Raw genomic sequence first — 14,170 nt, forward strand, 5'->3', positions numbered from 1 at the left:
CCGCCCCCCCCCCCCCGGCCTGTCCCCGGCCCCTGACTGTGTCGCTGTGAGGCAGCCCCAGGCCTCCCCTCCCTGTGCGGAGGCCGCTCCCCGGGGCCGAGGATGAACTGGATTTTCCAGACAAACAAGAGCGGCGGCGGCGGGGCTCAGCTCCCGGCCCTCACCAGCCTCCAGCAGCAGCGGCAGCGGCAGATCGAGTCGCTGAGAGGCTCCCACAGCAGGTGAGCGCGAGAAGGCCCACAGCCACCCGGGGCTCCGGCTCCTCTTCCCTCCTGTAAACGGGAGACCCATCACACTGGGCCCCAGCGCCCGCCCGCCCGGCCCCCAGCGCCCGCCCGGCCCCCAGCGCCCGCCCGGCCCCCAGCGCCCGCCCGCCCCCCAGCGCCCGCCCGGCCCCCAGCGCCCGCCCGCCCGGCCCCCCAGCGCCCGCCGGCCCCCAGCGCCCGCCCGCCCGCCCGGCCCCCAGCGCCCGCCCGCCCGGCCCCCAGCGCCCGGCCCCCAGCGCCCGGCCGCCCGCCCGGCCCCCAGCGCCCGGCCCCCAGCGCCCGCCCGCCCCCAGCGCCCGCCCGCCCGCCCGGCCCCCAGCGCCCGCCCGCCCGGCCCCCAGCGCCCGGCCCCCCGCACGGCCCCCGGCCCCCAGCGCCCGGCCCCCGGCCCCCGGCGCACGGCCCCCGCCCGGCCCCCAGCGCACGGCCCCCGCACGGCCCGCGAACGATTGACAGCGAATTGACTCCGAGGAGTTTGGGGTCAGGTGTCACGGAGCCTCAGCTGTTTAGTGCAGTAAACATTTCAGATTTTCCTTTCACCTCCAACACACAGACTGATGCCAAAGAAGCTGAAGCCTTTTACTTTCCTCTTGTACTTTTAGCAAAAAAAGTAATTGGATGGTTTATTCCAAATCCCCCCCTCCCCTCCTCCCCCCACAATGTACGACCATATTACCTAAAGGCGGTTTAATCCGCTGATGGATTAGTACAATCTAAAACTGAACACTGTTGGGCATCTTTAGTTATATGACCGATGTTCTTTGCATTAAAGGAAAGTTTAATGGATAGAAAAGAGTTCGTTTTTGTAGAAATCCATTTTCACGAGTTCCTTTTTAATTTAAATTAATTGTCTTGTTTGTGGAGAGAGTATTTTGAAGCACATTTATCAAAGTTCCCCACTCCCAATCCAGAAATAAGCAACAACAAGATTACATTTGTATAGCGCCTGTCTGTCACATTAGGAGAACTAAATGCTAAAAAAAACTTTAAAAACAACACTAAATGCTGCACAGATTGAAGCAGGGAACATTTGATAGAGTATTTTGATAGAGTATTTTAATGAATCATAGTTTGAATTATTGTTGTGACTCCTATTACTGTGAACAATATGCTTAAGTGTATTACAGTATTAAGTTTTTTAAAATTACAAAGTAAATGTATGTATGCTGAACTACAAGTCATTTTTATCTGAAACAGCTCTGTGTATATTGGATCGATCAAAACAGTCACTTTATAATCCATATATTTTGACGGTGCGCTTAAATTAAACTTTAACCTGGCTAATTAACGGAGACAACAACAACATTTATGGAGCGCCTTTCACGTCGGGAGGACGTCCCAAGGCGCTGTACAGTTGGGTCGGGACCTGAGCATTGGGGGGGAGATGGTCAGGGTGAGGGGAGGGAAGGGAGGGAGCGAGGAGGGGGTAGAGAGTCGAGAGGGGAGCTGAAGGCACGGTCATAGAGAAAGGTCTTGAGACCGGCCTTGAAGGAGGAAAGGGAGGAGGCGGCGAAGGCACTGGGGGATGGAGTTCCAGAGCCTCGGGCTGAGAGGCTGAAGGCCCGACCACCGATGGGAGGGCGGTTGGGGCGGGGGACGTGGAGCAGACCGGAGCCGGAGGAACGGAGGGTACGGGCAGGTAGGGGGAATAGTCTCTTTCCAGCATAAAAGTTTGTGATTAATTTCCCAGCTAATGTGGCAAAACATGAAATGATTTCCTTTCTATAGCATTGCAGAAATACAGAAGGATGTGGAGTACCGACTGCCTTTTACTGTTAAAAATATAACAATCAACATAAACATGTAAGTATTTCAAAAAAATGACTAGCTGCTGTTCATTGATAAAAATGTGATTGCACTACGACTATCTGTTTCCGCGTGTGTCTTGGATTCACGTGGTAGTACATAATAAGATACTCACACATGCATCTCTGGTGTAACAGCTAAGAGAAGCACATTCATACACATCTGCAGACTGGGGATTTTTGTTGTTATTGTTGTTGACCAACACATCATTTTCGATGCATTCAGCGGTTATCAGTTGTGAACTCTCATGTGAGAGCTCAGGCTGATTCTGGCCGTGATGCTTATGTGACACACTATACAAAACGAGAGATTATAATGTTTATGTCCTGTACCCCATCAGATAAAGAGTGTTGCTGCTTAACAAGCTAGAAACGATAATGGGTACATTCGTGAAAATTCCCCAAAAAACTGCAACAGCTACAAATCTGGGTTCAACAGTGCTGATTTAGTGCACTGTGACTCTTTAGCCTTTCCCATACCTATTCTATCTTGATATGCTATCCTATGTCACTGAATGGTGACAAGTATAAATCATTAGTATGTAGATGGCATGATGTTAGTGGAAGGTTAAAGAAATCAATTCACTTTTAATTTTCTTTTTCTTCCATCCCCTATCTAGATTGCTTCCTCCCCAATTTCCACAAGAAAAGCCTGTGGTCACAGTCTTCCCTCCTGTCAGGCACCATTTAGTGGACCAGCATAATGGGACACTGGTGACAAGCCCAGTGATCAGCAATGTATGTACTTTTTTAATGCCATAATAAAATGGGATTCAATAGACTACTGGTTACAGTTCAGTTTTGATCAATTTGTCAATCCTAAAAACAGAAAAGGTAATGCATTTAATTATTTAGACTCCCAAATCCTGACTTTCCTTGCATGGTACAATCCAATTATCCAAAACAGGATTTTGCATACTATTATAAGCAAACTGTGGAAAAAATGGCCGGCTTCCAAATTGTCAGGTTGATAATTGACATACACTGTTTCTGTGCAGGAAGCACCAATAACATTGTTTTCTGTGTAAAGTGATGTCAGCAGCATTCTCTGTACATAGTGCGCATGCGTAGGAAATGACTTTGGCATGCTTCCTGCGTATATAAACAACACACAAGGAGTGACATCAATAGTTATCTGATGACCCAGAAGTTGGCCATTATTTAGCACAGAAAGCTGGCTAATCATTGCTGGAAGCCAAAGTGTATTGTACTTCTGGCAGAGCATGGGTCCACCGTAGACATGTGCTCTTAATGCCATGCTCAACCGGGGCATGTACTAAAGGAACCGTCCTTTATTTTGATGAGCAAAGCTATCCACACGTTGGGAAAGAGATTGTTTTAAAAAGGGGAGGGGGATACTGTGCCTTATCTGTGAAAGATGCATTGTTACGATTCTACGAAATAAGTTTTATTTAACTTAGCATTTCTTGACTGCAAGCTATTTCTGTCATGCATCTTTACACTACTGGTAACTTGCAGTTTTGTTAAAAAGAATTTTGTTCAAGTGATTTTGTTAAACAATTTGTTCAAGTGATTCAGACCTGGTAAGATATTAATTTTGTTAAAACTGTCTTTGATACTAAAGTTCACAATGCATTCCGACCTTGGCAAAATTGTCCAGTCAGTCCTGGATGAATTCTGGAAAAATCCTCCATCGTTGGCTTCAAGTTCAACATCCTTTCCATAGTAAGTATGATTTCTTTCTGTGTAAAGTGATTGTCATTTCACTTTCTGTGAAATAGAAAGTTAATCTTTTTCAATGTAAAGTTAACTTATGTGAATACACTTTCCCAGCCATTGTGCCTTTCTTTGCTCATTTAGCAAGTGATGGTAATATCCCATTCAAACATTTATCTGTTTACTTCAGATTAAGTGAGTCATTAGATAATCCACACCAGTATGTAATTGAATGAAGCAGTATTGTTTACTTGGTAGTCATTTTCACCTTGGAGAAAACGTTAAGGATCCCATGGCACAATTCGAAAAAATGCATCCAGGCCAACAATCCCCCAGATGAAACGGTTTGCTTGTGGGTCATTGCTGTGCACAAATTGGCTGTAGCATTTTGCTTACAAAATACAGAACTTTGAAAAGTCCCCATAGTTTTGAAAGAGCTAAATCAAATTTAAGGATTATTGTATCCCACTGACTAAGAGCAATTTAGATCCCTCAACTATAATAATCATCATTATAGCGCTGGTCAGTTTTACAGTGTAAATGGAATGAGGCCCCATTGACCGTGCGCGTGTGCAGCTGGCCTGAATATGGCTGAATTCCAGCTGACCAGATCGCTGCTGATGTCATTTCCTGTATTCACATCAGAAATGGCATTTGAAACGACCTTATGACTCAGAAGTAGTAAATTTTAGTGTGAAAGCTATAACCACTGTGCCGGAAGAGAGCTGGCCTGCCTTGTGCATGTGCCTCCTCATTATAATAATCTATGCATTATTATGGCACCTTATCACGTCATTGAGATATCTCAAAGTGCTTCACAGAATATACTGTAAGGCAGTGTGGTTCTGTGTATTTTGTAGATGAATGCGGCAGCCGTCTCCACACAGTAATATCCCAAAACAGCATGGAATGACTAACCAATTTTATTTGGAGGATTTGTTGGCCAGGACACCAGGAGAAACATCCAGATGGACAGGCATATGGGACCTTGGTTTAATGTCTCATCCAAAGCATGGCACTTCCAACAATGCAACATCTCCTCAATACTACATTGGAGCATCAACATGGCCAATATGGGTTGCACGTCTGATGTAGGACTTGAAATTCTGACTCAGAGGCAAATAATAATAATAATAATCTTTGCATTTGATATAGCGCTTTTCACGTCGGGAGGACGTCCCAAAGCGCTTCACAGAACACACATTGTAAAGTGAATTGACTGTATATTTGTGGGCGAACGCGGCAGCCAATTGCGCACAGCAATGTCCCACAAACAGTCGTCGATTGAGAATGACCAATTTAATTATTGTTTTTGGTTTTGGAGGGATTATTATTAGGCTCTGTGTGGAGTAAGGAAACTTGCCCAAGGTTTTGCCCTGCCTGGAATTGAACTCAGGTCTCTCACTTGCAAAGCGAGTGCTCTAACCACTGAGCTACAGGACTCCGATGTGTTACCAACTGTGACAGGCTAACTCACTATAAGGCAGGTTGCAGTTTATGGATCCCCAACTGGTCACCACTGTATATCCATTTTTGATGTAAACCATACCTGTCTCAAATATGGCCATCCATTATTATACTGTGCGGGATTCCCTCATTAAAGGAGAAATAATGTTGCATTCTTAAGATTGATGCTTTTTTGCCTTTATTAGTTTGTAATATTTATAAATGTATTATTTTCTTAGCCGTTACAGCAGCCCTGCTGGAATGAATCCTTACCCTCCGCAAGGATATCCATTCATGCCCCCATATCCAACTCCGGAATCAAGTGTGCCCGGTCTTCCAGATACTGTTTCAGGCCCAGGCTTTAACAGCAGGCCTGCTGCCCCTGCTTATGGGTTGATTACAGATTTGCCTTTACCAGTCCCAAAAGCTGACTCATCGCAACAGGTAGGTTTGCGTTCTGATTTTAAAAATTGCAACTCTGCTTAAAATAAATTTCATAAAATGGTATCTCAAGTTTTAGTCGATTGTTAGTACAGTCGAGCCCTGACCTTGCTAAGTACAGTCAACCATCATTCAGGGGCCTGGACCAAACTGGCTTCATGTAAGGGTGGCCTCTCAGTAAGGGTCCATTGGTGTGTATAGAAAAATACAGTGCCCATTTGAACCCATAAATCAAACTAGTTTTAATAAAGTAATCAATCAATTGCAAATTAAAATTGTTGTTTCCAGGGGCCAAAGATTTATACGGGCTGAAGTGTAGAATCCTAGCGTATGTAAACGTGGCACTGAGCAGCCCACAGGACCAGATATGGTTGCTGAAAATGGTGTCAGTCCACTGATGGGACTAAAGAGTGGCAATGGGTTGCGTTAGACAAGTAGTTGCTGGATAGAGATGATTTATTATGGAAAATCAGTGGACTGTTCCAGGGTAGTTGCTGAATAGAGGTGGTAGCTTTTAACAGGTTTGACTGTAATTTGTTAAAGCTAATTCAGTAATTCAAGGGAGATTTAGCCATTCTTATCTAGTTTATTTAGGATAAATGTGTCTTTTTGAGTCGCCTATTGAACTGTCCATCTTTTTGCATGCTTGTACAGTAAATGTAAAAGCACTAACCTGCAATCACGCCCAGCATAGTGTTGGGAATTTATGGGTCCAATCTACCATGTTAATAAAAGGGTCTTTACTGCACATGGCTGTATTTGTCCAAGGTGTACAAATCTTAACATAAGTATAATGAAATAAAATAACTAGTTTGAATTACTATGAACATTTAATAATAATATGAACATTTAATAATAATATGAAGATTTAATAATAATATGAACATTTAATAATAATAATCCTTGCATTTGATATAGCGTTTTTCACGTCAGGAGGACGTCCCAAAGCGCTTCACAGAACACACTGTAAAGTGAATTGACTGTATATTTGTGGGCGAACGCAGCAGCCAATTGCGCACAGCAATGTCCCACAAACAGTCGTAGATTGAAAATGACCAATTTATTATTGTTTTTGGTTTTGGAGGGATTATTATTAGGAGTGTGGAGTAAGGAAACTTACCCAAGGTTTCGCCGTCTGCCTGGAATTGAACTCAGGTCTCTCAGGAATTTAAGTTCAATACTGCACTTGATCGGACAAAAATAGTACTCAACAACCCCAGGTTTGATCTGAATATTGTGATACAATCACAATGTTTGTCTACAAAAATATACAGTCACTATACAGTAATTCTGATGAAGTGCTTTGATAAGGCAGTGTATCAAATGTAGGGATTAATATTAATTGTGAGTGGACAAAACACAAATTAGGAAAACCAAAAGATTACCTGTCCAGACTTGGCCTGCCTCAGTTTTTGAATGAAGCTTATCTTCTACAAATTGCATTCCACTGGACCTTGGGCTGTTGTTTGGCTCTTTTCGCAATGGAGGAAAAGTTACATGAAATTTGTTTTAAATATAATTCTAAAATGAGCACTGGTGATTTTCCCTGGGTGAATGATGAGCATAGCCTTATGTTCTGTGGAGGTTAAACTGCATTTGAAGAATCCGTTTATGCTGATAATAGATGAGTTTCTTAATTTTTTCAGATCAAACTTTTGTATTTTTATTTTACTTTGTATGTGTTAAGTTCTCTGGGGTTTTTTTAGGCAGGTTTGAATGGCCATATTTATAAGATGCCCGATGTCCCTGAGCAATTTCCAGAGCTGCAAGAACTTGGGTACAGTATATAGAATTTGATTTATAGTGGAATGACTGGTTTGTGTTGAAATTATTTTGGAAGTGTCCCAATGGAATTAGGAGTGTTTGTTTTATTTGACTATCCTTGTCTGTGAATACTGTTGAGGCAGCCCTTGGCAAAAATAATACCTCATCTGGGCAGCCCTGGCTCTTCACTGTACATTGCTCTGCAAACATGAACACTACTCGATCAGAACTTGGATCAGTATAAATATCCACACATTTTGAATGTCACAAGTCCATAATATACAGACTAGTGAGCACTTGGAAGGGGGTAGCTAAACCATTAGTAAAAAAAAATTTCAATATACATCTATTTTGTTACAATTCTGAGCTTTAAAATATGTTAGTTATTAATTGTGCTGTTTCAGAGCTTGTGAAAACTAACATTAATGTTTCAGTGTCAAAAATGCCCCTGATCATAGGACGTTTAGCTTAGAGATTTGATTGAAGTGTTGGGTAATTTATGCTGTTTTTTTGAAACCTGTGCTTAATTAATTTTGATCTTGTTAATGATCATGTGCTGACTTTTTTATAGTACGTCACAATTGTCAGAGTTATCGGGAAATGATGATCTGGTACTGGAGCATTTCATGGGTTTGCCACAATTGAAGCAGATTTGTACTGACAAGGATGATCTAGTTAGTTACATTGAAGAGCTGGCAAGTAAGTTATCATGAACTCTTAGATTCTTTACAACTAACATGCGTTTTAACTAAAACTAATTATTTTTGTTTTTTTTCCGAAAAAGAGAAAAACCTGCAACTTGAACCTCGATTGGAAGCAGAAAGACATGAATTGTTGGATAAAGTAAGGGCCCAATTATTTTATAATTATATTGCATTTTAAAACTATTGTATATGCTGCTTATATGGTTATATATTTTACATTGCAGTATGATCAGCTTACCCAACTTAAAGTTGCTTTTGAGAAAAAGATGCAAAGGCAGCATGAGCTGAATGAGGTAAGCAGCAGTTTGCATTTTGTTTGTAAACTTTGTAGTTTTCCTTTCAGTAAATTTGAGCCAAACGTTTCTCTGCGGTTCTAGGAATCTCTGACTTTGTTATGTGTACATTCATAGTATCAGTTTAGTTAGGTGAAAACATCTGGTTTCTTGCATTTACTCACATGGTCTTCACTGACACGCCAGTGCTGGGAGTATGATGGATTATCAGTGATACCATCCTTTGGATGAGATTTTAAATCGAGGATCTGTCTGCCTGTTCAGGCGGATGTTTAAAGTCCTTTGGCACTTTTCAGAAATTGAAGGGAGTTTTCCTGGTGGTGTCCTGGCCAACAATGTCACTCCCTACATTGGTGTTTTGGGACATTACTGTGCAAATTGACTGTCGCAAAATAGTCACTACAATTACAGTATCTTTAGTGCTCCCTCCTGACACGCAAGGCACTGTATCAAATGTAAGGAATGCTGTTATTCAGCAACCAAACACAAGCTTTAAAGTAACTTGTGTGACTTTAAAATACATTTTGGGTTCCTAGAGTTGCAGCTTAAGTGCCCTGCAGGCCAGGCTGAAAGTAGCAGCTCATCAAGCAGAAGAGGAATCTGAGGTGATTGCAGAGGAATTTCTTGAAGGCAAGGCCGAAATAGATGATTTTCTCAGCAGCTTCATGGAGAAAAGAACAGTATGTAATAAAAGTATCCTCCTTTGATTAAAATTGTGTTGTTCCCTTGATGTAAATGCATTTTTTTATTCTTCCTGGTTCTTTGAGCTTCTGTAAACGTGTATAAGGAATCGAAAATGGTGAGAAGGAAAAGTGGAAGATCAACAGTCATTATCTATTAACTAACCATGCTTCTGAACATGGGGGAAGCATGAACACATGACTGATCTTTTTCTCTTCTATTACATATAAAGGCCAATTCCTTGGTATTGAATCCCACTGCTTGATTTGTTTTATTCACAATAAACCTGTTGTCACAGAAGATTAGTTGTTTTGGAATGTGCTCGATCTGAATCGGCTTTACCAATGACAGCCAACTTGTGTATCCTGATTGGAAATGCTTTACTGTAACTGACAGCTTTTGTGCTGTCCGCCAACAGCAAATTACTTAGCCTTGCTAAGATTCACCAGTTCTTGGAACTACTTTAAACTCTTGAAATTTTAATATTGCTGAATACTGGTGCTGTAGATATGATTTTTATGAGAATCTTTGCCACATTTAGCCCAAGTAATTTCCACATTTTCCTTTGTGTCTTAAGCTTTGCCACTGTAGACGAGCCAAAGAAGAGAAGCTTCAGAATTTGATGTTACAACATGGACAGTTTCACACACTATAGGTAAGAATTTCCCAAATATAATTCCGTTGATTCATTATAACACTAATGACCTTCTCTACCGCCTCTCCTCTTGCCTTAATCTTCATGGTTCTGTCCTTGACTGGTTCAGATCCTAACTTTCACTTTGTCTCCACAAACAGCTTCTCCTCCAGCCCCTGCACCGTCTAATGCGGTATTCCTCAGGGCTTGGTCCTCTCCTCTTCAACCTGTACATGCCCCTCTTGTTGACATCATCCGCAGACATGGGTCATCTACCACATGTAGTAACACTCCACTCTATCTCTCTGCCTCCACCCTCAACTCCAGGACCACTGCTGTCCTGACAGAATATCTGTCAGACATCAAGTCCTGGATGAGAGCTAACTTTCTGCAGTTGAATGTCAACAAGACCGAGGCTCTCCTGATTGGCTCCCGTCAGCACATCCACACCTCACCATCCAGGGATGCAATACTCACTCCACTTCACTGAGCCAATCTGGAAACTTAGCATCTTGTTTGACCCTCAACTGACCTTTCTACCCCACATCTCTGCCTTCCCCCACTTCTGCAACATTGCCTGGCTCCGCCATTGCCTCTCCCCTCAAGCTGCCAAAACCCTCATCCACGCATTTATTACATCTAGCTCGACTATGCCAACTCCCTGCTTGTCGGCCTCTCCAACTCTTCCCTCCACAAGCTGCAGACCATCCAGAACTTTGCAGCTTGTGTCCTCTTCTGCACCAGGCTCCATGATCCCCTCACTTCCACCCTCATCTGGTTCCATGAGTCCCCCATCCCCAGAGGATAGAGTTCAAAGTTCTCACCTTCAAAGCCCTCCATGGCCTTGCTTCAGCCTCTCTGCCCCTACCCTTTGGAACTCCAGCCCACAGTCCCTTCGCCTTGCTCCTTTGCCTCTTTCAAGGCACGTCTCAAGACCCTCCTCTTCGACCGTGCCTTTGGCCACCCTCCTACCTTCCCTGCCCTCCACCCCTCCTGATCCCAACCCCCTGCTTTGGTCCAGTGCCTTGGGACATCCTCCTGACATAAAGGGCAATATACAAATGTAGTTTGTTGTTGTTTAAGCAGATTGCTTTATGTTTGTGACATGATTGTCAAATGTTTGTACAGCTGTTAACCTAAAGTATCATTTGACCGGTCAAGCTTGTTCCACTATTGCCTACAGCAGAGTGGTCCAACCTTTTGGCAGCTGCTGGCCAGATTCCCTATTTGAGAAAGGTCCGTTAGCTGTATATTTTGTTTCCCTTCCAGAAACATAACATGTTGGAAGAACATTTCAAAGCGCTCAACACTGCCGGCTGGGTACCTGAGCTAGGGATGGGAAGGGGAAAAGATGACTGAAAATGCGGTCAAACAGTTAGATCTTGACGTGCCTTGAAAGAGGATGGAGGGAGTGAGTCAGAGTGACTCCAGGAATCGAACTCCAGATAATGGGGGCAAAATGGCAATGGTGGGGCAGCTGGTGTTTCCTCTGCAATGGGAGTGGCCAGGTCGCAGAGATGGAAATGAAGGAAGTAGAGAAGTTTTTCACTGGGAAAGCGGGAGCTTTCTTTGAGGAATTGGCACGTCTGCCCTCGGTCGTCCTCACCCCTGGTGGCTGAGAAAGGCTCCGATCATCGGTCCTGATAGTGAACCACAATGCTTTCACTTCTCCTTTTTCTGTGTTTCTGCTCTCTCTATTTCTCTTTCCTGGCAAAGGACAATTTCAGCACAGACACCAGGATTTCTCTTCACCCTGGGATAATTAATGATTGGAACAGTTTGCCCCGAAAGAGTGGTTGAGGCCAGGATACTGGACTTGTTTGAAAAAGCATCTTGACCTGTGATTGGAGGACAGACAGTAAGGGGATATTGTGGAGGGATGGATTCAGATGAGCTGAAGGGCCTTATTCATCTAGACCAGGGGTGGGCAATTATTTTGGTTGGCGGCCACTTCCCGAGTTTTGGTAAGCTTTGCGGGCCACACATTTAAATATAGATGCAAATACTTAATAATAGCTCAAAATTAAGTCTTACACTTGTACATGCATAAAATAAAGCCTATATAATTGACATTCATTAAAATTAGGTTAAATTAAAAACAACTCATTGAGCAGACATTTATTCTATTCATTTACTCACATGTTGATGAGAATGTGAGAAACTCACTCAATGGGAAGAATGAAAGAGCTGATGTGTGTTAACAATTGAAGTCAGGCATCGTCTCCGTTGTTCCGATGCGGAGTACTGCTGCAAGATGGTCATCACTCATCACAGATCTATGTTTTGATTTATTGAATTTCATCACAGAAAATGACTCCTCGCATATGTATGTTGATCCAAACAGCATAAGCATCCTCCGGGGATGAGCCTTTATTTTGGGGAAGATATATTCATTAAGAGCGGTGTAAAAACTGGGAAGCGGCACTGATTTGAATTGCTCTGCAAGCAATGGATCACATTGCAGGTCAATAAGCTTGAGGTGTTCAAATGGAGCTTTATCAACATCAAATGAGAAAGGTGAAGAGACCAAAGACAGGTCATTTTCAATCAAATTGAAATTCTGGAATCGGTGAGAAAATTCAGCATGTAAGCCAAGTAGTGACAAAGTATACTTATTAAGGCTTTGATCACAAACAGTAATCTTCTGCAAAGGTGGAAAGCACCTGTTTCCTATCTGACTCAATAAAATAATTTTGTCATAAATGACTTGACACAAATTGTGCACAAAGGCCCCCTTCCGCTGCTGTTTTGAATTCAACAACAACAACAAGATTCCATTTATAAAGCGCCTTTCACGTCAGGAGGACGTCCCAAGGCGCTGAATTCAGTTCATTCATGTGGCCCATGATATCAACGGCAAATGCGAAATCAGAGAGCCAATTTGCATCATTCAGCTGTGGGAAATCCGAATCTTTTTGGTTCATGCCCAAAAATAAATAAATGTCTGTTCTTAGTTCCCACACTCTTTTCAAGACCTTTCCTGCACTAAGCCATCTTACATTTGTGTGATACAGAACATCTGTTTGCTCAGATTCCAGTTCCTCAAGCAGAGTTACAAATTGCCAGTGGTTTAATCCTCTTGCTCGAATGGAGTTGACCACTTTCGTAACTGTGTCCATGACATTGCTTAGTTTTAGAACATTCTTATAGAGGAGCTCTTCATGGATAATGCAGTGTAGAAAAACAATATTCTGTTCTGGATTTGTTTCTTTGACTTGGTCTTGAATTCTTTTCAGTAACCCAACATTTTTGCCTGTCAGATTTAGGCTTCCATCGGTGGTCACATTCACCAATTGTTTTCCACTCCACTCCTAATTTTAAGATACACTTATTTACTGCGTCCAAAAAGTCTTCTCCAGTTGTATCTCTCATTGATGCCAATTCTTCTGGGAGATCAAAATGTTTGGCGATACCTTGAATAAAAATTATCAACTGAGCTGTGGCTTTGACATCACAACTCTCATCGAGTGCCAGTGAAAAACATGCAAAATTGCTTACTTTATTTTGAAACTGTGCACTTTTTTTATTTTTTTATTTATTTTTATTGTTTTACTTTCCACCTGGTTTAAAAAAAATTAAAAGTCCATTCTTTGTTGAATATTCAGCCTTCAGCATCCACCTTCTGCTTCTTTAATCAACTCATTTTGAATTAACGTCCTCTTCAGTGAAAAGTGTTGCCGGGCGCGTGTTTGAAAATTTGCCGATCCGTACATTTCTGGCGTCAGCCTGATTCAACACTTTAAGGGAGTGTGCGCACAACTAAGCAGTAATTGGCTGATGTTCCCGGTCAGACTCAAATGCAAAATTTGTGCGACTTTCTGGGACTGAACAAACTATAATTTTTTCTATTAGACACAATGACAGGCCGGATAGAAGCATTTGGCGGGCCGGATTTTGCCCACTCCTGATCTAGATCAATTTTGTGATGTTTATTTACTTTAAATAATTTTACTAATTTTGGTCTCTGTTATTGCTAAATGCTAACAACGCTTCTTTTCTCCCATCAGCTTTTAAAATGCAAGGGGCGCAAATGGCAATACACCACATTGGAGACAAGTGGAACGAAATAAGAATTACAGATGGATGAAAATATATTTAACAAATTCTTATGCAATGCTGACTTTGTGATATTGAAATCGCTCTTTCCAGTATTAATGTACTGCAAAATTGCTAAAGGAATCTCTTTCCAATTTTAATTTTTGGCATTTTAACCTATGCCATTTGTTATAATACAAAGTGTTTACATTTGTAAGTAACTTTAGTTTTGAATAATTGCTGTATTAAACACTGCTTTAATTAATTCAGAATAGTTGATTTGCAATTCATAAAATCTTTTCAATCTTGTTTTATCACTGGTATAATTTATTCAGCTAACGTTTTCTGTGCTTTGAGTCCCAGCATGTTGAATGGACAGTGTTACAAATAGCAGTTTTAAAGATAATCTGTATAATTTATTTAA

The 14,170-nt window shown here is 42.2% G+C and overlaps 1 protein-coding gene across 1 annotated transcript; it reads left to right on the top strand.

Moving 5' to 3' along the window:
• The first annotated feature begins 27 nt into the window (after window positions 1-27).
• On the top strand, window positions 28-14,055 carry vps37a (VPS37A subunit of ESCRT-I). Its single transcript, XM_042342181.1, has 12 exons — window positions 28-221; window positions 1,995-2,069; window positions 2,692-2,809; window positions 3,657-3,757; window positions 5,434-5,638; window positions 7,342-7,412; window positions 7,971-8,098; window positions 8,184-8,242; window positions 8,328-8,396; window positions 8,933-9,076; window positions 9,655-9,732; window positions 13,719-14,055. Exons 1-11 carry the CDS (start codon window positions 103-105, stop codon window positions 9,730-9,732), a joined length of 1,167 nt encoding a protein of 388 aa, XP_042198115.1. The 5' UTR covers window positions 28-102; the 3' UTR covers window positions 13,719-14,055.
• The last annotated feature ends 115 nt before the right edge of the window (window positions 14,056-14,170 follow it).

The sequence above is a fragment of the Callorhinchus milii genome, unplaced genomic scaffold, assembly GCF_018977255.1.
Source record: "Callorhinchus milii isolate IMCB2004 unplaced genomic scaffold, IMCB_Cmil_1.0 Scaffold1, whole genome shotgun sequence".
Classification (NCBI taxonomy): Eukaryota; Metazoa; Chordata; class Chondrichthyes; order Chimaeriformes; family Callorhinchidae; genus Callorhinchus; species Callorhinchus milii.